This window comes from Jaculus jaculus, chromosome 9 (genome assembly GCF_020740685.1).
Source record: "Jaculus jaculus isolate mJacJac1 chromosome 9, mJacJac1.mat.Y.cur, whole genome shotgun sequence".
In the NCBI taxonomy this organism is placed as follows: domain Eukaryota; kingdom Metazoa; phylum Chordata; class Mammalia; order Rodentia; family Dipodidae; genus Jaculus; species Jaculus jaculus.
In genome coordinates, this window is record NC_059110.1 from 118901493 (window position 1) to 118925926 (window position 24434).

The following is a 24434-nucleotide window of genomic DNA, read 5'->3' on the forward strand; positions in this document are numbered from 1 at the left end:
GCAAGGCCATACCTCCACGTGGGGTTGAAGCTGTCCTGGGGCTGGGGTCTTCTGAGTTTCAGCACAATCATCTCGTGAAGCTCCAGGAGGAAAGCGTCTAGGCCTGCCTGATTCAGGAACGTGTTCAGGAGCCTGGTGTGCTGTGAGCTGAGGCCTTCCTTGTAGTTCACACTGACTTCCCGAAACGGCTCCTGAAAAGAAGACCAGCAGGCAGGGCTTGCAGAGCTAGCTGGAGGAGGGCGCAGCTCCCGCCCCTGGGGAAGGCACCCGAGCGAGCCTCACTTTCTTCAGCCGCAGCAGCTGTTCAGACTTGTGTGCAGATAGGAACTGCCAGAGGGCAATGGCGTGTCTTAACTGACATCTGCTTAAGGCCTGAAAGAGGAACAGAGCTCCAAGTTGTAGGCAGGGGTCCCCGGCCTGTCACCCAGGTCCGTGGAGGAATCTGAATGCTATTGCTATTCCCCGACCTCTGCCTTGCACTCATTCCATTTCCCTAGCTCTGAGGGCCTGCGCACTTCAACTGCTCTGTCTCGCAAATACTTGACAATCTCCCCTCCCTTTAGCAATTCAGGCATCCATGACACCTCACAATGCATGGGTCTGCACATGCGTCCTGTCACATGTGGTGGGCCCTGCCTAATGATCAGCACCATCTAGGTATCTGTCTCTACTGTTCCAGGTTTGTTCGCACTGTGGACTGACTGGCTGGGTGAGAACTGCTTTTGACAACCCTTTTCTGGGGTGCTCGCATGCTACGCCCTGCATAAGAGCATGCTGGTAGGAAGCAGGGCACTTGTAGGAGAGCAATGCCAACTTCCCACACCAAGCCTTCCAGCAGGAACCACCTTACTTGTTTGTTTCATTTTTGTTTTTGTGAGACATGCCCCTGCTAACTAGCCCAGTATGGCCTTGAACTCACTCTATAGCTCAAGCTGGCCTCAAACTTGCACTCTTTTTACTTGAACCTCGGATTATAAGAATATACCACCAGGCCCAGAACTAGGACCCACCTTTAAAACCAGAGTTGTCTGGTCACCCATCTGCAGGACATCTTGGATGTATGCATTCAGTCCCATGCTGGGATCCCCACCAGCTGTGCCCAGGAAGCCTAGGGTGACTTCTATGAGAGACAGGGCTTCACAGGCATCACTATAGGACTGTAGCTGTCCACTGATAGCATTCACGACCGAGTTGGGGAGTGGGTTCTGGGAATCCAAAAACAGATCAGGGACCATAGTTGGCTCCTTGTTCCTCACTGCCTGAGAGGATCTTAACTTTGTCACTGCCCCAGCCATGGGTGGGACAGACTGGCCAATAACCACCACAACCAGTTGACACTTGGTGCTAAGTGTAGGCAGCATTCCCATCTCAACATTAATGGACACAAATTCACTAAATCATCAAAACAACCTGTGAGGGGCTTGGTCAGCTGGCTCAGGGCTAAGTGTGTGCTGTGAAGCAGAAGGACCTGGGTCTGGATCCCCAGCACCCGTGGGAATACTAGGTGGACGAGGCAGCCCACCAATATGTAATCTCAGTGCTTGGAGGCAGAGACGGAAGGTCCTGGGTGTGCTGGTTAGCCAGAACAGGGAGCAAACACATGAGAGACCGGTTTCTGCATCAAATGAGGAAGACACCCAGTGTCAAGCTCTGGCCTCCACATGCACCTGTGCAGCTATACACATGCAAACACAAAGCAACAAGAACAACAATAAATAAAAGTTCTGGGCTGGGAAGATGGTTTAGCGTTAAAGGCACTTGCTTACAAAAAAACAGTCCCATGAGGATATGGAGATACACAGCTCTTCATCTCCCCATGAGCGTTGATAAGAAAACAGTAGAGTAAGCAAGCTGTCTGGACCTTTCACCTCACTATATGTGGTTGTGACTTGGTTCTAAGAAATCAGCTCCATGAGGAGTCAATGTGTTTAAACTCAAGATGGAAACCTGCTGTCCCGCTTGCTTCTCTGCTCAGAGTCCTGGACTCTTCGGAGCCCCGAGCGTTCTTAGAGAGTCACCAAAACTCCTGTGCTCAGAGCAGACACCCGGATGAGGCTCAGGCTGTCAGTGGACCGCGCCATCCAGCAAAGCACAAGGGCAGTCATGAGTACCTGTTTCATTTTGCTCTTGATGTCCATAAAGAGATGCTCGTAGTTCCAGTCATGTCTGTATACCAGCGTGGGTAGTCCCTAAAGTGACAAAGGAAAGAGTCTTGCAAATGCAGTCCACGGCAGGTCCAGGCTTTCACAATAACCCAACAGTGGTGCTCAGCTAACTGGGACACTTGTGGTACAGCAGGCCACGCGTGCGTGTGTGCGCGTGTGTGTGTGTGCATGTGTGTGTGTAGGAATGGGGGCAATGTGGCAGGGCTCCTTGGTAATGATATTAACTAGAGTAGAAAACTGAGTCAAATGTGTCCACTGAGACGTGAGGTCTCCCATGGGGCCCTGAGACGCAGATGGCAATGTGGAAAGTGCTGAGGGGTGACAGCTAGGACACTGGTGGGAAGGTGGCTGTGGATGCTGTGGATGGGAAGGAGATGGCACAGACGAGACTGTGGCACAGGTCACTCTGATCCCCTTCCCTCAAAACACACAAAGGGATCCCTGTTAATGACAGACACCCAGTGCATGTTTGGCAGGGGGGCTCCCCCACCTTGGGGGTCAGCCTGGGCTTGCCCTGGAGGAAGCGGCCGCTGATCTGCCTCTGGATCTTCTCCAGGTCAAACTCCTGCGAGGTCTCCCCGCCCTGCTGCACTTGGTACTGGCAGTTGGAGAGAATCAGTGGAATCAGGTCCTGCTCCACCTCGTAGCTGATGACGTGCAGGTCGGTCACCTCGGAGGCATCTACAGAGTAGCTGAGAGACACAAGACTCATGCTTGACGACGTCAGGGGCAGAAACATGGGGCCCTGGGCTTTAGGGTGCATGGGGGTCCTCGTGGTTTAAGCAGGGGAAAGCCATATGCCCATGAGGGGCTCTGCAGAAGGAGAAGCTGCCAGGTCAAGAGCTGGCACGGGAAGGGGCCTGGAGGCCTGGGGCTGGCCAGCCACTGTGCTCTGCTTGCTCCCACACCTGTTGTTTTCCTTGAAGAACTTTTCCACCGTGGAGACCATTTCGTTGTGAAGGCTTATCAAGTAGCTGACCAAAGCAGTTGAACAGAGGCCCAGCCCCCGTCGACGTGGTAGGATGACCTCGAAGTCAGTGTCCAGATCCAAATCAGAGCGGCAGTAGTTCTGGTGTAGCTTGATCTCACCTGGAAACGCAGGATTATTACTGAGCAGAAGGTCATGTGCCTTGCACCACTTCAGCCCGAGACGTGCCCCTTCCACTGAGCCAGTCTTAACGAGCTTCCTCCAACCTCAGGAGGGCTGACTCCTTCTTGAGTCCCTATTTGTGGATTCAAGAAGACTGCGGAGCAGTAGGTGCACATCTTATGACTCTGCTGGGGGGCAGAGGGACACCTACCACTGGTCTCCAGTGACCGCCTCAATGCGTTCCACGTAGACAGGAAGATAGTGATCCGGTCAAGAAACAACTGCCTCAGCCCAGCTGTGGGACAAATCACTTGGTGTGAATCAATTGAGAACAGTAACAAGCTCTGGGTGGACCCAGTTCTGCGCCTTCCTGCTTGGAGTAGCACCCACAGGGCCCTTTCCCCTCACACTGAAAGCTTAGGACACAGAGACCTGCTGCTGAGCCCACACCCCCAACAGCAACCCTCTTTCCTTAGGGTGATCTTGAATGTGTGACCAACATCCCTCCACCGTCAGACCTCAGGGATTACAGGTATTTGTCACTACGCCCAGCGCATTGTGGTTGCGATTGAACCCAGGGCTTCAAATGCATGAGAAAGGCTCTCTGCCCACTGAGCTACATCCCGAGCCCCAGCCAGTAATCCTGTTGGACCACCTGTTTAACATAAAAGGCACTGGAGCTGGGGTAGAGTCATACCTGAGCTGTGACTGCTAATAAAGCCTCTGATGGAATGGTATTCCACGTCTGAAACGTTCTGGAATCTTTTCACTAGATCCCTTTGCAGAGCCAAAATTTCAGGCAGGAATTTCACCAGCCTCAGTTCTGCTTCCTGAAGATGGGAAGGCACAAGAAGTCAGTGTCAATTCCTCCAGGTACCTAAGAGGTGCTGTTGGGCATATAAACCCCAGGGCTGCCGGGCGTGGTGGCGCACGCCTTTAATCCCAGCACTCGGGAGGCAGAGGTAGGAGGATCTCCGAGAGTTCGAGGCCACCCTGAGACTCCATAGTGAATTCCAGGTCAGCCTGAGCCAGAGTGAGACCCTACCTCGAAAAACCAAAAAAAAAAAACAAAAAAAAAAACAAACCAGGGCACCCTGTAAGTACCCGTGACTGGCTGTCCATGTTAGGTCACGCTCCCTGCACTCAGGATGGGGTGCAAACAGTTTGCAGCCCTGTCCTCCTGAGGTCAAGCCTATGCACCACATCCACTGGAAGGCAGCTGCCTTGACGACTGGACCCTGTCTCCCACCCTGTACAAAGATCGGCTCAAGATGGACCGCGAATTCTACACGAAGACACGAAACTCAGAAACTACGAGAAGAACGTGCTGATTTTCTCATAGGATCTCAAAAGCAAATTTGTCAAATGGGATTATATCAAAGTGAAAGTCTTTTTTTTTTTTTGCACAGAAAATAGTCAACAGACTAGCTTGCCAGTTACTCACCTGACAAAGGGTTAATAGCCAGAACAGCGAAGAATTCAAAAACTTATTTAAAACACACACACACACACACACACACACACACACACACACACACACACACACAAGAGGGGCTGGAAAGATTGCTTAATGGTTAAGGCGTTTGCTGGCAAAGCCAAAGGACCCAGGTTGTATTCCTCAGGACCCACATAAGCCAGATGCACAAGGGGGTGCATGGATCTGGAGTACCTTTGCAGTAGCTGGAGGCCTTGGTGCGCCCATTCTCTCCCTCCTTCCCTCTCTCTGCCTCTTTCTCTCTCAAATAAATAAATAAAAATAAAGTTTAAAAAAAAAATTTAAAAACATAAGAAATCCAATTAAAAATGGCAAATTAAATGAATTGACAGACTTCTCAAAAGAAATGCAAATAGTAGTCCGGTGAGTGTGGTGAAGCAGCGCCGGGAGGCAGAGGTGTGGGAGGATCACGGGAGCTCGAGGCCAGCCTGAGACTACACAGTGAATTCCAGGTCAACCTGGGCTAGAGCGAGCCTCTACCTAGAGAAAAAAAATACAAAAACAAACAAGAAAACAAAAAGAAGAAGGAATGCAAATAGCCAGCAGACACATGGAGATGCTCAGTGCCCGCAGCCACCAGGGAAGCCAGTCAGCGTGTCAGCGAAACCCCGCTGCAGCCCAGTCAGAGAGCCAGTGAAGAAACCAACGCTTGCCGGGCGTGGTGGCGCACGCTTTTAATCCCAGCACTCGGGAGCCAGAGGTAGGAGGATCATGGTGAGTTCGAGGCCACCCTGAGACTACATAGTGAATTCCAGGTTAGCTTGGGCTACAATGAAACCCTACCTTGAAAAAAAAAAAAGAAAAAGAAACCGGTGCAGGTCTCCTGCCACCACCATTCTCTTAGAGCCACAGCGCTGCCTGCTATGTTCTGTCTGCAGGGATTATTATTCTGAACGAGAACTTGAGGCTCCTGGTCCCTGCGGGATATCTGCACAGGAAAAGGGAGTCAGTTAGGCACCACGAGAGGTGTACCTTCTGGAGGAACCGCCAGAGGACGGGCACGGTTTCCTGGCCATTGCTCTGCTCCACGATGTGCTGGAGGTACTCCACTGTGACCTTCTTTCTGCAGCTCCAGACCTTCGAGCAGTGGACCACACTTCTCTGGGGCAGGTGGGGCAGGAAGGTTGCCGGATCCCCATAGATGATTTTGGCCACGGGGTTGGAGCTGATGCGCTCATCTTGGCTGATGAGGGCATTTATGTTTGGCAGGGTCTTGTCAAGATCCTGGAGAGGAAAATGATACAGAATTTTGGGAGTGAGACGTTGCCACACACAGGCTAGGACACCCAGGGGCTCTTCCAGTGGCTCAGACCGACCACCCCGTTCGTCCTGTTGCCTCTGACTTCTGTGGTCCTTGCTCTGGAAGGAAGCTCAGAGCCCTGCACTTCACTCTTCTTCTTTCATTTGACTTCATCTACCAACTTGCTTAGTCTCAACGATGGTCTTGATGAAAAGAGGAGTCACCAATCCATGACTGTCATGCATTTCTGGTGGGTCTCTAGATGATTATTTCATTCCTCTCTCTCTCTCTTTTGGTTTTTCAAGGCAGGGTGTCACTCTAGTTCAGGCTGAGCTGGAATCCTCTATGTAGTCTCAGGGTGGCCTCAAATTCCCAGTGATGGGCTGGAGAGATGGCTTAGCAGTTAAGTGCTTGCCTGTGAAGCCTAAGGACCCTGGTTCGAGGCTTAATTCCCCAGGACCCACGTTAGCCAGATTCACAAGGAGGCACATGGATCTGGAGTTAGTTTGCAGTGGCTGGAAGCCCTGGCGTGCCCATTCTCTCTCTCTCTCTCTGTCTCTTTCTCTCTCTGTCTGTTGCTCTCAAATAAATAAATAAAATAAACACAAAAATTAAAAAAAAAAAACAACTCCCAGTGATGCTCCTACCTCTGCCTCCTGAGTGCTGGGATTAAATGCATGTGCCACCATGCCTGGCTGACTCTTTTCTTAAATTATTTATTGGGGTGGAGAGATGGCTTAGCGGTTAAGTGCTTGCCTGTGAAGCCTAAGGACCCCAGTTCGAGGCTTGATTCCCCAGGACCCACATTAGCCAGATGCACAAGGGGTGCACACATCTGGAGTTGTTTGCAGTGGCTGGAAGCCCTGGCATGCCCATTCTCTCTCTCTTTATCTCTCTCTCTCTCTCTCTCTCTCTCTCTCTCTGTCTGCATCTTTCTCTCTCTGTACTCTCAAATAAATAAATAAAAAATAACAAAAAATTTTTAAAAAGAAATACATTTAAAAAATTATTATTTATTGGCAAGCAAAGAGAGAGAAGAGAGACAGACAGAGAGAATGGGCATGTCATGGCCTCCAGCCACTGCAAATGAACTCCAAATGCATGTACCACTTTGTACATCTGGCTTTATGAGGGTCCTGGGGAACTGAACTCAGGCCATTAGGCTTTGCAGCCAAGTGCCTTAACTGCTGAGCCATCTCTCTAGCCCTCACTTCTCTGACTCTTATCCTTGCATCCTGTTGTATACAGCGATGGCTGCCCTAGGTAGGGGAGAGAGGGCACTGAAATCTGAGGCTCAGCCAGTGGCTGTTGCAGAGCCTCCCTGAGGAGGGTGGCTGTCAGGTACTCCGTGGGTGCACGGAGGGCGTCACCACAGATGGAAGCCGGAAGCTGCCGTCACTACTCACCTTCAGTTCAGATGAAAGAAGAACATCTACATGTTTCTCCCAGTTGTTTCTGTGTCCTTTGGTTGACAATTCTGCATTGAAATTTAACACTCCTACAAAGAAGACCAAAATGTGTGGGTCGTCCAAAGAACCAGCCACAGCTGCTTGCGTACTAAATTCAAAATAACGGAAAGTATCAGGGTGCGGGGGCACATGACTTTAATCCCAGCATTTGGGAGACAGAGGTCGAAGGATCACTGGGAGCTTGAGACCACCCTGAGATACACCCTCCTAAGATACCCTAAGGATGTTAAAAAAAATTTCTGCTGCCACCACCCACCCAACCTCAGAAAATCCCTCTGACCCCTGTCATTCTCAGAAGGAAGCCACTTTGGATAAAATTACTAAGGGCAGAACTCAGAAGTCTAGGGGCACAGTGATAGTGGCCAGTGCTGCCGTCAGTCACTGCATCAGCTACCCCTGGGCTGCAGGCAGGACCTGTGGAGGTGACATGGAGTTCGAGGTGGCGGCTTGCTTCTAGGACTCCTGCATTTGTGTGAAATCACACCAGAATGACAGGTTTTCTATAAAATGAGATCAGGTTCAATGGAAAATGCATGGTGATGTGACCAGTGACAGAAGCCTCTGGAGAGGCAGATGCTCTGGGCAGCACTTTCTACCGCTGCTGTTATCATTTGTTTTAAGATAGCACTGTCTTCACACTGATCATTTAGGAAGACATGTACAGAGCTCAGGCGTTGCCCAGTGGTAGCATTTGCCTGGCATGTGCAAGGTGCTTGGTTCAATCCCCAGTGCCACCAAAAACAAAAGGGCCGCTTTGTTTTCTTTTCTTGCATGTGGGATGTGTGGGTTGTATGTGCATGCATTTGTGTGTGCACGTGTGCATGTGGAGGCCAGCGGTTGATGTCAAGAGTATCTTCCTCAATTGTTCTCAGTCTCTATTGAGATGAAGTCTTTCGCTTGAATGGAGGACTCATTGACTCTGCTGGTCTAGCTAGTCAATTTGCCCCAGGGATCCCCTGTCTTGGCTTCCCAAGTACTTGGATTATGGGTGGCCACCACACCCACCCAGAGTCTTGTGGGTGCTGGGAATTATAACTCAGATCCTCATGCTTGTGGGCAAATTTGGGCATGCAGCAGGTCTGTGCAGGACTGTGGTGGTTTTGGAAAGCAGACTGGGACAGTGACTGGCTCCTGGATGCGCAGGGCCTGCTTTGGCTGACACGGGCTTCCAGGGCAGAGGGTCCGTAGCTGTGCGCAGGCATTCTCCAAGCGCTAGGATCACAGACTCCGCTTCCGGCTCAAGGTCATGGGTCTCACTCACCAGGAGCCCAGTCCACCCCAGTCCCCATCCCTTTTCTTACCCTGGTTAGAGGCGTGGTCTTGCTCCCTGAGAAGCCTTCGCAGGACCAGGTGCACCACGTGGATGGTTTCATCAGCACTCCTGCCCAGAGTCGTGGTGAGCTGCTCCAGGTCTCTGTGGATGTGCTGCTGCAGGAACCCTTGTGGGTCCTGCACTGGAGGCTTAATGATGTTTATCAGGTCCTGGAAGGGGGGGGTCAAGGACATAGAACTGTTAGGAGGTTGCGTGTGCAGAGTGGGTGGAGAGCTGAGGAGTGAGATACAAGCATCAAGTCAGAGGCTGGCGTCAAAAGTGCAGCCATGGGGTGACCCAGGCAGAGGCAGAAGATCACTGGGCGAGGGAGCTAGGCTGCTGGCAGGAGCTGGGCACATTTTCCCTCCTGGCTAGTGTCGGCGTGAAGTTAACACGTGTGCTCTTGTTTCCTTCCCTAGGGCTTCAGTGAGGACATGGGGGGCACAGGGTCCCACCAGGCTCTCCATGCTCAGGTGTGCACTGAGGACACAGTTCTACCTGAAAGTGGATTCTGCAATCTGATCTGCACCCCTTCCCTAGGGCTTCAGTGAAGACATGGAGGGCTTAGGGTCCCACCAGCCTCTCGACACCCAGGTGTGCACTGAGGACACAGTTCTACCCGAAAGTGGATTCTGTGATCTGATTTGTACCCCTTGATTACAGAGATGTCACCTGGTCCCTTTTAAACATAGACAACTACTTGGTGTCTGTTTAAAAGAAAAAGTGGAAGGCTCACTCGGTAAAGTGCTTGCTTTGCAAGCATGAAGGTCTAAATTCAATCCCCAGGACCCACATAAAACAGCTGGATTTTAAAAAACTGAATTCCATCCCATGCAATGGTGGAAAAGTCACGTTTTTACTACCTGGTAGATCAGGCATGAACAGTACACCCAGAACTCATAGGCTGTGGCAAGGATGTTTCTGACAAAAGACCGAGGACCCCCAGCAGGCTCTTCTCTAGCAGCTCAGGACTGCTGGGGTAGTGTTAGGTATACCTGGGGGCTTTGGGTGGCTCCCAGAAGCATCGCCACATGAGTGAGTAATCGAGTGAGAATGAAGACAACTGGGGACAGTCCTCGGTCGGACGCCATGGCTACACCTCTGGGCTGTGGTTTGCCCAACATGTGGCCAGTCTGAGTTCTGTCCTCATTGTTTCTGAAAAGGATAAGAAGAGACAAGATAAAGACTTATGGAGGCTATTTCCTCTCACCGCCATGGGCAAACCTCAGGCTTTAGACATGAGATAGGGTTCTAAGTTTTGAGAAAAAGCAACATTAAAATTACTTCTTTTTGAAAAAGTAGGGGAAACCCTTCAACATATTGGTCTTGGTAAAGACCTTCTGAATACAACCCCAATTGCTCAGGCAATAAAACCACAGATTAATCACTGGGACCTCATGAAATTACAAAGATTTTGCACTGCAAAAGACACTGTGAATAAAGCAAAGAGGCAACCTACAGAATGGGAAAAAAATCTTCGCCAGCTATATATCTGATAGAGGATTAATATCTAGGATATACAAAGAACTCAAAAAGTTAAATAATAAGGAAGCAAACAAGCCAATCAAAAAATGGGCTTTGGAGCTAGTTCTGTGGGGTCAGGCTTTCCTCTGGACTCTGAGGTCATCTAGAACAGGCCTTCTGTTGGAGCTACAGATCCAACGAATTGCAAGCCAGTGCTGTTGAGCAAACGGCATTTCACTGAACGTGTACAGGCTCTCCTCCTCAGGCTCCACACAGCATGTCTGCACCTCTTCCAGTGTGGCAGATGGTCTAGTTAAACTTGAGACGACAAGTCACACAGGGGGATGCGCACGTGTTGGGGGGGAGGGGCTATCCACTTACTATTCTGCTTGGTCTGAGGACCTTACACACCTGTGGGCTTTGGTATGCGGTTTGGTGTCCTAGAACCCACCTGCCATACATACCAAGAGGCAGCAATATTGGATAAGCCCTTAGCAAAACATTTTATTTTTCTCTCATTTGGAAAACAAAAACAGTCCAGGTGGGGTGGCCCACAACTATAATCCCAGCACTCAGGAAGCTGAGGCAGGAGGACTGCCATGAGTTCTAGTTAGTTTGGGTGACATAGAAAAAGTACCACGTGTGAAACTTTATCTCAAAGAACAAGAGAGGAAGAAGGGAGAATGCACGGGCACACTAGGACATATAGTCTCCAAGTGCAGGTGACACATGCTGAGACAGACTTGAACGTCTCTCAGAATTTGGTCACCTGTTTGTGGCAAATCTATGCACAGGGATGAGCTTGAGGCTCCACCATAACTCATCTGTGTTAGTGAACGTCAGTGTGCAGACTGAGCACCTCATAGCTGTCAGATGACACAGGTCCAAGTGTACGATAGTGTTTGTGACACAGCTGTGCATTTAGCAATGGATTGGAAACAACCCTGAAGCCCGCGGCAGGACTGCCCGGAAAGAAACAGAGGGCCCCATACTTGATAGCACGAAAGCCGCGGTGGGGCGTGTGATTGGAGCCTCCGATCTGCGCGCCGCAGTCCACGCAGAAGCTGTGCTCCATCGGCTTGCCACACTAGGGGGAAACAGACAGCGTTGGATTATGCACGAAGGCCACACAAGCAGTGACAGCCCTTTGTCACAGGAGGTGGGCCCGCTTCACCAGGTATGTGTGTATTTATTTCTAGGGTGGTGGTGGTGGCAAAGGCATGTGGACACTGTGGACACTTAAAATTTTTAGTACTGTCCGTGGGCAACTGCAGACTTCTTTTGTTCAAAAACTGGGCATGGACTGGGGGGACGGCTCAGTGGTTAAAGTGCTAGCTTGCAAGGTCTGTCTGCCAGGGTTCAATTCACCAGTACACATATAAAGTCAGATGCACAAGGTGGCACATGTTTCTAGAGTTCATTTGCAGAGGCAAGAGGCCCTGGCACGCCTACACTCATTCTTTCTCTCTTCCCCTCTCTCCTTCTATCTGTTAAATAAATAAACAAATAAATATTTTAAAAATGGGCATAACAATTTGAATTTTAATCCAGATGGAGTAATATTTTGTATACAAACATAAAACTCCATTCTGCTTTCTCATATTCATCTTTTTATTCCATTCCTGTATTTGTCACACCCATCTTGTGGCTTCATTATCTAATGCCGTGAGAAATGGTCAACTTGATATTCTTACTTACACTGGAATAAAAAAACCTTTAAATAATTTATTATTATTTACTTATGAGAGAGAAAGAGAAAAAAAAAAAGATGGAAATTAAAAATGGGTACACCAGGGCCTCTAGCCACTGCAAACAAACTTCAGATATATGTGCCACCATGTGCATCTGGCTTAGGTAGGTTCTGGGGAAGTCAATCTGGGTCCTTAAGTTTCACAGGCAAACGCCTTAACTGCTAAGTCATCTCTCCAGCCCAATTTTTAAAAAATTTATTTACTTAAGAGAGAGAGAGGGAGGAAGAGGCAGATAGAGAGAGAATGGGCACACAAGGGCTCCAGCCATTGCAAAGAAACTCCAGACACATGTACCAACTTGTGTAACTGTTTTATGTGGGTACTGGAGAATTGAGCCTAGATCCTTAGGCTTTGCAAACAAGCGTCTCAACCCTAAACCATCTCTCTAGCGTCCCTATTTTGTTTTAAAATCCAACCATAAGACTCTTCTCAAAGGTCCCTTTCTAAAGTTGAGCTGTGTGCTGTGATCCTGTGACACACAGCCCGTAGCACAGCAAAACAATCACAGGCCCCCAGACCACAGAGCCAGCAGCAGGTGGGGGAAGAATCTATGCCTACCTCAGTTTATGGACCAGGAAGTGAGTAAAAAAGAGACCTTCCCTTCGTTTACTAAACGACAGATGTCACTCAGCAAGCACAGAGCCAGGGAGACGTCCTCTCATTCATACATGGCTAACATTCATTCTTCCTCATGGGCTTCCTGTTAGGTCTCTTTCCTGTCCTGTGACCCTCTCTGGCCAGCAGTGCAGCTGACAGTCTAGTCAACTTGTGGCCATACTGTAAGATATGGGGATATGCAAAGACATAAGGGCCCCAACCAGCAGCATTTTATTTTTATTTTTTATTTTTACTTATTTTGTTTATGAATGAGAAAGCGAGCGAGCTGGCACGCCGGGGTCTCCAGCCACTGCAATTGAACTCCAGATGTGTATGCATGCGTGACCTGTATGCATGTGTCACCATGTGCATCTGGCCAAAGTGGGTCCTGGGGAGCCAAATCTGGTTTCTTAGGCTTTGTAGGCAAGTGCCTTAACCACTAAGCCATCTCTCCAGCCCCAGCAGCACATTTGTGTGCCAGTCGACTCGTGTGACAATGTCTGGAAACATTCTTGCTTGCCAGACTGGGGGAAGGGGCTAGGCACACATGAGGAGTGTCCCACTGTGCCAAGGGGAGCACCCTGGGCTGGAGACCCTCAGCACGTTGAGGTGCCTAGTCAAAACACCTGTTACCTTCAGTCTGTGATCTCTCAGAAGGTTAAGACTCTGTTCTCATTCTGTACCCACCATTCCCGGCCCCTAAACCCTGGGGGAATACACATTTTGAGATCTCCTCCAACCTACCCCAAACACTAAAACTCACCTCTCCTACAGAGCACGGATGACCATTGGGACAAGCTGTTGAAAGAATGACAGGGCATATTAGGTAGTGAAGGTCAAAGCAACTCCCATTGCCCCCCCGCCCGGCCCTGACCAAGCTCAGCACATAGCAAGCATCCTCAGCGCCTCCCCGGAAGCCTGGCCTGGTATGGTCAGCTAGGATGCGACACAGCTCAATAATGCATGCTGCCGTGGAAAATGCATGAGTGCAATTTTATAAAGACGAAAAATAGCACATTACGTCTCACACCGGGGATCACCCAGCCGAGTGGACAGTACGCTATGTCTTTCTATTGTCTTGGACCTTTTCTCCTTGTGCTACAAGTTTAAAAACTGAGTTAACCACATTATTTGCTCAGGGCAATGACAAAATTCACATCAAGTCATAAGTTACATGATTCTCCCTCACAACTCTACATTTCCAAAGAACTATCCTTGGGTCAAAAACTGCTATATTGCCCTTGGCCTTTGAATGAGCCTCATTGTGGTTCCCAGTCCTGGATTTTCCTATACAGAATATTCTGGAAAGTAGATGTGCACTCTGAAAGGTCCCTTTGCTTGAATCAGTGGTGAGACAGTTGGAACCATGGAGTCAGCAGTGTGGGTGTGTGAACCACTACTGTCCTGTAAGCCGCCTCGGGCAGCGGAGACAGGCACTGTGGAGCCCGGCTTGAACCTCAAGCACAATCCAAGGCCCTGTGTGGCCACAGGCTGATCTGAGCTTAGAGGAACATGATGCCAACACTTACTGTACCAGAAGACACCTTCTAGGCCTTCCCACGTCCTGGCTTGAACCAACAGGTCTTCAGGCATTGTTGGAAGAAAAGCATTCTGAAAGACCAAAAGCAGGACAGCTCTAGGCAAGTGAACGAGCTGACTGGCTGCGTGGGCAGCAGAGGCCAGCGGAAGGAGAACCCCTGACTCCTCGGCCTCTCAAACTATCTTCCAAGGGTGTCTGACAGCTCTGGGGAAAACAGTACATAGCAGGCCAAGTAATCATCTCCACCTGGGCAGACAGATCAAAATCGAAAAGGCCAGTAGGCTCAGTAGTTGCCAAGGCCACAGGCTTGGTCTGCATAGGAACAGAGCACTCAAAGTTGGACTGCGGAAGCTGAAGTGGTCTTACCGCCATCCTGGCTGGGAAGAAGGCCAAGTTCCTCAGGGGTTCCAAGACTTTGTGTTGTCCACACAGGAGGACGGCTGCAGCATGGACGGCCATTTCTGTCACTGGTCCTTCGAGGCTTCTGACACCAGGGCTCATCCTCAGCAGGGAGAGAGTATTAGCCACCAGGGATTTTGCGAAGTGTCTGATATCGGGAGCAGAAAGGATCTTGCTTTCCTCTATGAATCTGTTCACAGCCTTGCATTGCTGGTGAGAAGAAAATGTGTCAACATGAACATATACCAAAACAATACAGAAGCGCTAGACAGATGGCTCATGCCTATAATCCCAAGCACATGGGAGATGGAGCCAGGTGAGTCAAGAGTCAAGCCTGAGCTACATGGCAAGACCTGGTCCCAAAACAACACAGCACAGCACAACACAAAACAAAGCCCCCAAGGTCTGGGGGTGCTCTGTGGTAGAGGGCTTGCCCAGGGTTGCATCCTCAGAATCAAGAAAACCACTGTGGAATTTCAAAGTTTGCTCTTCAGCAGTCACATAGCTTTAACAGCAAATACCAAGGTCAAGATGGCTGTCACCAGTCGAGAGGAATGTTTTTCAAGAGGAGACTTCAGGGCTGGAGAGATGACTCTGTGGTTAAAGGTGCTTCTTTACAAAGCCTGATGACCCTGGTTTAATTCCTTACTACCCACATAAAACACAACGTGGTGCATGCTTCTGGAATTTGTTTATTGTGGCAGGAGGCCCTGGTGCCTCTGTCTGCCTCTTTCTCTCTGTCTTACAAATACACAGATGAGGGCTGGAGGGATAGCTTAGCGGTTAAAACGTTTGCCTGCAGAGCCAAAGAATCCAGGTTCGATTCTCCAGGACCCACGTTAGCCAGATGCACAAGGGGATGCATGCGTCTGGAGTTCATTTACAGTGGCTGGAGGCCCTGGTGCGCCCATTCTCTCCCTCCCTCCCTCCCTATCTATCTCTCTACCTCTCCCTCTTTCTCTGTCAAACAAATAAATAAAAAAAAAAAAAAATACACAGATGAGATTTTTTCATTAGGGAAACAGAGCCCACATGCCTGGGTGAAAACTGCTGAGATTTGTTTTGGAGTATATTTGCACATTCTGGTTTGTTTTTTTTTTCCGAGGTAGGGTCTCAATCTAACTCAGGCTGACCTGGAATTCACTATGTAGTCTCAAGGTGGCCTCAAAATCACGGCTATCCTCCTACCTCTGCCTCCCAAGAGCTGGGATTAAAGGAATGTGCCACCATGCCCGGCTGCACATTCTTTAGAATGGAATTTCATAGGCTACAGGCTAAACAGAAAATAATTCCTCTACCTAAGAAGGTTGAAAACCTCTATTCCACATGCAAAATTATGGGAATAATTTGTATTTATGACTTTTATTTAAATCAAAAATCTCTTCCAACCCATATTACCTCACAATGAACACCAATAACCCTATTGAGGTGAGCCCTTAAGGAAATGGTAACCCAGGGAGAGGGAATATAAGACTATATAACCTACATAAAAAATTAATTTTTTAAAAAGTCCCTCTGGGGCTGGAGAGATGGCTTAGTAGTTAAGGCGTTTGCCTGCAAAGCCACAGGACCTCAGTTCGATTCCCCAGGACCCATGTAAACAAGATGCACAAGGTGGCGCATGTGTTCTGGACTTTGTTTGCAGTGACTGGAAGCCCTGGTGCACCCATTCTCTTTTTCTCTCTCTCTCTCCCTCTTTCTTTCTTACTCTCAAATTTAAAACAAAGTCCCTCTCAGTGGTGAGGCTGTGGACACAAGCCCTGCACAAACGTGGCCGCTCACCTCTGGCTTTAGATGGAGACTGGCATTGGGAGAGCGGTGCAGAGCAGCCACCTCTCTGTACAGAGCCAGCAGTAAGTAGGTCGCCTGCTGGGCTTTGGGACTCCTACAGGCCTGCAAAGGCAAAAGTATCAAGTGTGACCTCAAGGCTCGATGGCTGTTCTTGAGTGACAGGAGCTGGGTGAAATGCACATGGACGACGGAAGCTCATCACTCTGCTGGAGGAGGAGAGGAGTCCTCCCAGACCCATCTCCCAGCCACGGCTCTGGGACTCCAAGGCTCATGCACACTGGCTGGACGGCCAGCATCTTCTCTTGCTGACAATTTCCCTGAGAGACAGGAGTCTCTGCTTCTTCCTTCCCAGCATGACGCCATGGTGAACAGAGGCCTCCAAAAGGAAGCAAAGGTGGTGGGGATGAGCTGGTAAATAAAGCGCTCCCTGTGGAAACATTGGGGGCTGCAGTTTGGCTCCCAGCACTGGGGAGGCAGGGCCTGGTAGCTTGCTCTTCTACCAAAAATGGGTGAGCTCCAGGTTCAGTGTGAGACTCTGTCTCAAAAGATAAGAGTTGACGAAGGCCCCTGGCATTGACCTCTGGCCTCCATATGCCTGTGCACATAAGTGCAGTTGCAAGCACACGTGCATGCCCGTACACGCACAAATATGTACACAGCACACCACATGCACAGTAAGACCAGAACACTTTAGAGGTTAGACTTCTGCAAGCCTTGCCTCAGTAGCAGAACAACCACAGGCTATGTGTCCTGTGAACACACAGATATGGAGTTTTGTGGGATGTCCCACCTCCTTCAGGTCCCTGTGATCTCAGACAAAGTGGCTTTTCAGCAGGGTCTCAAAGGAGTGACGGACACAAGCCAATCAAAAAGGATTTAGCCAGGCGTGGTGGCGCACGCCTTTAATCCCAGCTCTTGGCAGACCGAGGTAGGAGGATCACTGTGACTTCGAGGTCACCTTGAGACTGCATAGTGACTTCCAGGTGAGCCTGAGCTAGAGTGAGACCCTACCTCGAAAAACAAGCAAACAAACAAAGGACCTAGCTCAACTCCACTGCTGCCGCTCGTCTACTCCGACTCACCAGTTCCCACGTGTGGGCTAGGGCACCGTGCAGGCCATGCCCATCCAATTTCCAGTACCACCTAGGGGGATGCTCGGTTGCTTGTTCCGTCACTTGACATAAGCAAGGGAACATGCAGGCCTCAGGGGATAGAGACACCACAGCAGTCCCGAGCCCATCCTACCGTTGCAGCCGTCTCCACATCCAACATCTTGCACTCGAGCACGGCTTTGCCCATCGCGTCACGAACAGCTTTGTACTCCTCACCATGCACCAGGTAGCGGTCCATCTGGCCTGCATGGTTCTTCTGCAACCCCAGGAGCACGGGCGTTAGTCACGGGGGGGGTGGGGGAAGGATTATATAAGGGCTGTTACACAAAGAGCTGTCCGAGGCACCAGCTCTCAGAAGGTCAGAGGCAGCTGAGTGGGGCTCACGGCGACCTGCTGCTGTCTTTGGTAACACGGGCCAGAAGCCTAGGAAGGAGGCTGAGCTGACTGTGCGCTTTCTCCACTCAGCAGTACACAATGTGTCACCCTGGAGCCCCGGGTGGAAATGATGATGAGAACAGGATTTTTAGCGCCATCTCATAACCCAGGAAGTGAAAACTTAATTTCTGGGCACCATGAAAGGTCACACAGAGAGGCGCTCAAGCCACAATTCCTGTAGCCATCTCTCTTACTTCCGATGGTCCCACCACGGGTGGGAAGGATGCACCCTGAGAGCTGCATCGCTGCTCATGCACTGGAAGCACAGACATAGCTGTTCGCTGTCCCTGTGTCCAGCCAGGTTAGAAATCAAGCCTGTATGAACTGCAAGAGAACAACGAACTAGAACTTGCGGTGCACGCATGTGTGCGTGCATGCATACACACTACACACACAGCGTGTGTGCTGATGGATCCTTGCCTTGCACTGAAGCAGTGCAAAGCCCCATGTCTGCAGGCTACCTCCCAATTGGACAGAGGCAGGTACAGGTGGGTAGCACGCTGACCAGCAGCCCTATGTCCAGCTGGGCTGTGTGGTAAATGGGCCCCCACTCCTCACCTGTTGCACTAGGACATCCCTGGGGAAGATCCACTGGCACGGATGGCCCTGTCTGGAGAAGCTCTGCACGAACTCCAGCCCGAGCTGGCTCGATAGCTTCCTCACCAGATACACCCGGTGCCAATCATTCTTGACCCGGCTGCAGAACTGCTCTACGTGCTCCAGGAAGTTCCGCTTGTCCTCGGCCAGCTCTGCAAGTTCAGGAGGAAACAGGTGAGTGACGGCGGCTGGACAGCCACTGCAGGACCCACACGCAGCCAGAGGGCCTGAGCCTGCTCTTTGGGAACTCGGTAGAAAGCACATGTGGAGGAAAGGGGAAGTGGCCGGGGCTGGCGTTCCCTAAGAGCAGGTTTCCCACAGTTCCCGGACTTCTGAATCACAGGGTCCGTAAGGAGGTCACCTGCCTGAGCCTTCCTGAAGCTCTGAGAGGAAGTCGGCCGCCAGGTCGAGGCAGAGGCGGACCCTGGCCACCTTCTGTAGGTATTCCACTGAGGCGGCGGTGGCGGGCTTCTGGCCGCACCTCTCTGGGGAGTATGTCCTGAGGAAGTGGGCTTCCTCTCTCAGGCAGCTCTGCTCACTGCTTGTGCAGCAAGCGCTCATCTTCTCATGTGCCGAGTCCTGAAGGACAAACAGAAAACGTCAAAATCAGAGCATCAGCCTCCTGAACCGGTAAAAGCACGCCGCTAGAGCATTACAGGAAAACAAGGACAATCACTGAAAACCCGAGTGTAAGCTTTTTGAATCATGAAAAATAACATCCCTTTCTCTTTTTGTCTGTTTTTCTTTTTCTTTGTTTTTTTTTTTTTTTTTTTTTTGTTGTTGTTTCAAGGTAGGGTCTCGCTCTAGCAAGTGCCAAGTGAATAAGTCAGAAACCTAGCGATCCTGACTGGGGACAATGGAGAGGGAAGGCACACATGTAAAAGTGGCCAGAGAATTCCACCAAAAAGCAAGCAAGCAGGATACTGTCAGCCTGATTTTTTTTTTTTTTTTTAGGTAGGGTCTTGCTCTAGCCCAGGCTGACCTGGAATGCAATATGTAGCTCAGGGTGGCCTTGAACTCATGGTGATCCTCCTACCTCTGCCACCCAAGTGCTGGGACTAAAGGCGTGCACTACCATGCCCAACCTCTTCTTTCTTTCTTTCTTTCTTTCTTTCTTTCTTTCTTTCTTTCTCTCTCTCTCTCTCTCTCTCTCTCTCTCTCTCTCTCTCTCTCTCTTATTTTTGAGAGAGATAGGGAGAGAGAAAATGGGCACACCAGGGCCTTAGCCACTGCTATCAAACTCCAGATACTTACATCACCTAGTGGGCATGTGCGACCTTGCTCTTGCCTCACCTTTGAGCTCCTGGCTTGTGTGGGATCTTAGAGAGTCAAACATGGGTTCTTAGGTTTCTCAGGCAAGCGCCTTAACCGCTAACCATCTCTCCAGCCCTAACATCCCTTTCTATATAAGGCAAGAAGGAGAGGAAAAGGCAACCTCAGAGGAACAACTTTTGTGTAATGTATTTTGCGTATGCAATTGTGAGCATTTTGGAAATAAAACTGTGAAGATGACAGAAAGTGTTCCTGCTCTGAGCGAGTACCTGGTGATGACCACTGCCGGCTGTGAGGTGTAGTCCTGGCTGGGCTTCTGTTTGTTCTGTTTGTATGTGCAAATATATATCGCCTGATAGGGACACCTTGCGAGAAACGCATCCTGTCCATGTTGTGCAAACATGTGAGCACGCCTACAGAAACTACGACAGTTTGGTCATCACTAAACGGTGTCGCCTCCTGAGACCACGGGCAGATGTGCGCTGGCGAGAGATCAAGTAGCTCACGACCACAGTACACACCGGCTGAGGGTGGAGGGCAGCCAGGGAACTGGACTTTTCTGCCCCGGGAAACAAGAGTCTCTGACCACAATGACACTGTTGGCTTCCAGAAACACTTTCTCATCGCCTGAACCATAGCACGAAAGGGAAAAGGCAGGAGGTGACAGCCAGCTTACCTCCAGGCAGTTGATAACGAGCATGTAGAGTTCAGTTTTGTCCTCCACGAGGAATGCTTTGTTCTCTAGCTGGGTCAGGTAGTGCTGGATGTAATCTTTTACTTCATGGAAGCTAAGGAAAGAAAAACATTCTTCCTGGTTCTGTTGGGTCTGTAGATGCACCGTACATGAGGTCTACCAGCCAATCACATACCTGTCCATCTGTTTTTCTGAGTGTGTAACTGGAAGAGTTAGCAAATCCCTCTATGCAGGAAGTCAGTTCATCTGACCACTGCCTCTGCATGCTGAGGACCCAACCCAGGGCCTTACGTCTACCAGGGAAACTCTACCACTGGCCTGCACCCCAAGGACCAGAATCTTCTTGGACACATGTGATTTGGAGACACCAAGCATTTGTCGTTTGGAAAGTCCTTGCGGTGTTGACACATTTCCATTCTAGGATGTATTGGGGGAAAACCACCCCATCTGCATTCATTAATATCATCATGCTTCCCCTCAAAAAGGCTTAAAGTTGTGCCTGGAGAGATGGCTTAGCAGTTAAGGTGCTTGCCTGCGAAGCCCAAGGACCCACGTTCAACTCTCCAGGTCCCATGTAAGGCAGATGCACAGGGTGATGCAAGCACCCAAGGTCGCACACGAGCATGAGGTGGCGCACACGGCTGGCGTTCTATTGCAGTGGCTTGTGGACCTGGTGTGCCAATTTTCTCTCTCTCTCTCTCATAAAAAAAGTTACCAAAAAAAAGGCTTAAAGTCTTAGAAAGCTGACCTGCTCGTGGTAGGGAACACAAGTGTTCTAAAATTTTAATTTTCACTTAAATATTTGAATTTTATCATCGGCTACACCGTAGTTGTCTGCGTTCAACAGGCTCACTTTGTTCTCAAGGAAATGCAGTGAGCCCAGCTCTGTGCCTTGTGATCACAGGCACGTGGAGTGCCACAGCTCTGTGGCGTCAGCCGCCTCCATGGAACCCAGGGAGTATGCACGGAGTGCAGGTTCTGCAGCACGTGAACTTGGAGGATATTGGGACACTGAAGGAGGAGGAGAGTGAGTCACCTCCCTACGTGTCACAAGACTGGTATGGGGGGACCTGGGTCAGAAGCACAGATCCCTTGCACTCGAGTTACATACGCTTCCCAGTGCCCCAGCCCCCTCCCGGCACTGTCTTCTTTTTTCCAGGTCGGGTCTCACTCGAGTCCAGGCTGACCTGGAATTCACTATGTCATCTGAGGCTGGCCTCGAACTCAATGCAATAGATTCTCGGACCTCTGCCTCCCGAGTGCTGGGACTAAAGACGCGTGCCCTACACCCGGCCCAGCACTGTCTTCTTCTTCATCATACTTGTCACTGAACCAAACTCATGTGCCCACGGTGGGGGGGGGGGGAGGGTGTCAATAAATGCGGCCCTCAAGTAAACCAGGTTTCCTCATGGAGAAGGTTCCTCAGGCCGCACACAAGCTGCGCAGAGCCGAGGCGAGGCTGCGGTTACCTGTACTTCAGGAGCAGCTTCAGTACCACCGAGCGGATGACGGGGGTCTTGTCCACGACGTCGCTGAACGGGGACAGAGACTTGGTGTGCTCGCGTCGTCCTGCAGCCAGAGGGGAAGGGGAATGGCTCGTCTCACAGCACGCAGCTGAGCCGAAGCGCCGGGGTTAGGGCTACAGGAAGAAGGCCGCTCACTCTGGGAAGACTCTCTCAGCAGCGCCTTCTCTACGAACAGTAAGGACAGCAGGCTGTCAATCACGCTCTTCCCAGGAGGGCTGTCATCTCTGAAGCACATGCTGGAGACCAAGTCCACGAAGAAGCTGTCGCACATCTGCCGGAACCGGGCGTGCTTCTCAACGGCTTTTCTAGAGGGGGTGGGAAAGAGGTCAGGAGACTCTGGAATTTACTCTATTTGAGAGAGCGAGAGAGACAGGCAGCAAGAGAGAGAGAGAATGGGTGCACCAGGGCCTCGAACCACTGTGAACAAACTCCAGATGCAGGTACCCCCTTGTGCATCTGGCTTACGTGGGTCCTGGAGAATAAAACCCGGGTCCTTTGGCTTCACAGGCAAGTGCCTTAACTGCTAAGCCATCTCTCCAGCCGTGTTTATTTGTTTGTTTTGAGACAAGAGCTTGCTATGTAGGCAAGGCTTGGTCTTGAACTCATGGCAATCCTCCTGCCTCAGCAGCATGAGTGCTGAAATTACCTATGTGTGCATGACTGGTTAGCACTGCTTTCTAGTGAGCAGATGTGATGGCCTCCTCACATGGACTAGACCTGGTCTTCAAAATTCCAACAGTGCCTAGATTCCTCCCTTCCTAGGAGACTGTCATTGTCTGGACCCTTGAATGTCTGAAAGCATGGGGACAAACACCATCCCCTCCACGCCACTGTGGAGCAGGGTCACATGGTCAGAGCTTGTGGCCCAGAGGAGCCGGGGTTCTGTTCCTCCCTCACCACACCTCTGAAGCCAGAACCACTTTTACCCTCGTCAGAGAAGGGGAAGGGTGTTCACACATTGACAGATGTGGCAAAGGGCGTGCCTCAGTGGCAGGGTGTTCACCAAGCTGAGCCTGTAGAAAGCTCTGGGTCCCACCTCTAGCTCCACTCCTGCCTTCCTGACTCAAATACCACAAACAGCACCTACGCCCCTTGGATCTCTTTTGTGGGCTTTATTGAACTTAGGACTTTCTGTTTTATTTACCTTAGCTTTACTGTCTCATCAAATCTGTATCTGGGTTTGCTGTGGGACAGAGATATTTTGAGGCAGATGTTGGGGAAGATACCAAGTGGATTTATTTATTTTTTATTTTTGTTTTTTTGTGAATGCTCTCTGAAATCAGCCTTCTCATCCAAGGAAGGGTAACGAAGACTTGGTATCTCTGAAGACTGCATTTGAAAAAAGGAGGAGAGAGAGAAAGAGCTTTCTTTTAGGGAAAGAGTGTTTCACCTGTGTTTCTGAGAAATGGTCGGTGAGAACCCATCCGGTAAGGAAGTTAAACACAAGGGGCACAACATCTGTCCTGGGGTGAGCCAGGCCCTGATGCACGGCAGGCAGAACACATGATCACAGGGCAGAGCCACGGGATCCCAGGCGTCTGCCAGGCAGATGGGACACGGCTGAATACCAAACCTAGAAGCCAAGCAGATGATCGGCTCTTTAGCGCAGAATTCATCGCAAGGAGCAGGGGATTCCAGGTACGGGTGCTCACTCTCATGGTCCCAAACCACGCCTCTCACCTGGTGAAGGTCATGCTGACTTTCTCCTTGCATTCACAGAGAGTGGTCATTACGGCTGCAAAGGGTCTGTAGGTCTTCATATCAGAGTCTTTTTCAAGACACTGGGGAGAGAAGCAGCGGTGAGGAGCCGTGAGCAGCAGGGCAGGGTGGGCGCGCGGGAGGAAGCGGAAGCAGAAGCGAGCTGCATATTTGGGCTCAGCTGCTGCAGACACGCAGTGCGCGGCGATACCTGCAAGGCAGTCTGGGCTCCTGGCTTAGTGTTTTCCCACACCTTAAGTGTCCCTTTTGTGACTATGCCGCCTGTTAGGAGACGGACAACATTTCCAGCTTCTGCATTTTCCTCCCTTTTCATTTAAGGTCCTACCTGCTGTCCCCATCATGAAGTACTTCAACTTTTTTGTTTTGTTTTTTGAGGAAAGGTCTCACTCTAGTCCAGGCTGACTGGAACTGACTATATTTCCAGGATGCCCTTGAACTTACAGTGGTTCCCCCCAAATCAGTCTCCCAAGCACTGGGATTAAAGGTGTGTGCCACCGTGCCAGGCTTTATTTTAATTTATAATAATAAATTAATGGCCACCAAATAATTTCTATGGTGTTACACCACGAACCTTTATGAATCTTGGCATTTTGGGAAATCTTCACTTTAGATCATAATGTAAGGAAACAGCATTGCAGATTCAGTTGCAGCAACACAAGAGCCCCCTCCCCCTTTTTGTTTTTCCAGGTAGGGTCTCCCTCTAGCTCATGCTGACCTGGAATTCACTATGTAGTCGCAGGGTAGCCTCAAACTCACAGTGATCCTC

The 24434-nt window shown here is 50.3% G+C and overlaps 1 protein-coding gene across 1 annotated transcript in view; it reads right to left on the bottom strand.

Annotated features, from left to right (window-relative positions):
- Positions 1–24434, bottom strand: part of Rnf213 (ring finger protein 213) — a 118527-nt gene that overhangs the window by 4005 nt on the left and 90088 nt on the right. Inside the window, exons 42-66 of the mRNA XM_045159438.1 lie at positions 23630–23730; positions 23340–23522; positions 22085–22254; positions 21893–21992; positions 20406–20517; positions 18823–19036; positions 18419–18609; positions 17559–17681; positions 16305–16415; positions 14490–14732; positions 14113–14194; positions 13347–13381; positions 11228–11322; positions 9767–9926; positions 8761–8941; positions 7397–7488; positions 5723–5974; positions 3953–4085; positions 3467–3550; positions 3074–3254; positions 2656–2857; positions 2112–2189; positions 1011–1205; positions 283–372; positions 13–191 (exon numbers count right to left, since the gene is read on the bottom strand). Coding sequence (XP_045015373.1) covers positions 13–191; positions 283–372; positions 1011–1205; positions 2112–2189; positions 2656–2857; positions 3074–3254; positions 3467–3550; positions 3953–4085; positions 5723–5974; positions 7397–7488; positions 8761–8941; positions 9767–9926; positions 11228–11322; positions 13347–13381; positions 14113–14194; positions 14490–14732; positions 16305–16415; positions 17559–17681; positions 18419–18609; positions 18823–19036; positions 20406–20517; positions 21893–21992; positions 22085–22254; positions 23340–23522; positions 23630–23730 — 3587 coding nt within the window. The remainder of the gene's footprint in view (positions 1–12; positions 192–282; positions 373–1010; positions 1206–2111; positions 2190–2655; positions 2858–3073; positions 3255–3466; positions 3551–3952; positions 4086–5722; positions 5975–7396; positions 7489–8760; positions 8942–9766; positions 9927–11227; positions 11323–13346; positions 13382–14112; positions 14195–14489; positions 14733–16304; positions 16416–17558; positions 17682–18418; positions 18610–18822; positions 19037–20405; positions 20518–21892; positions 21993–22084; positions 22255–23339; positions 23523–23629; positions 23731–24434) is intronic.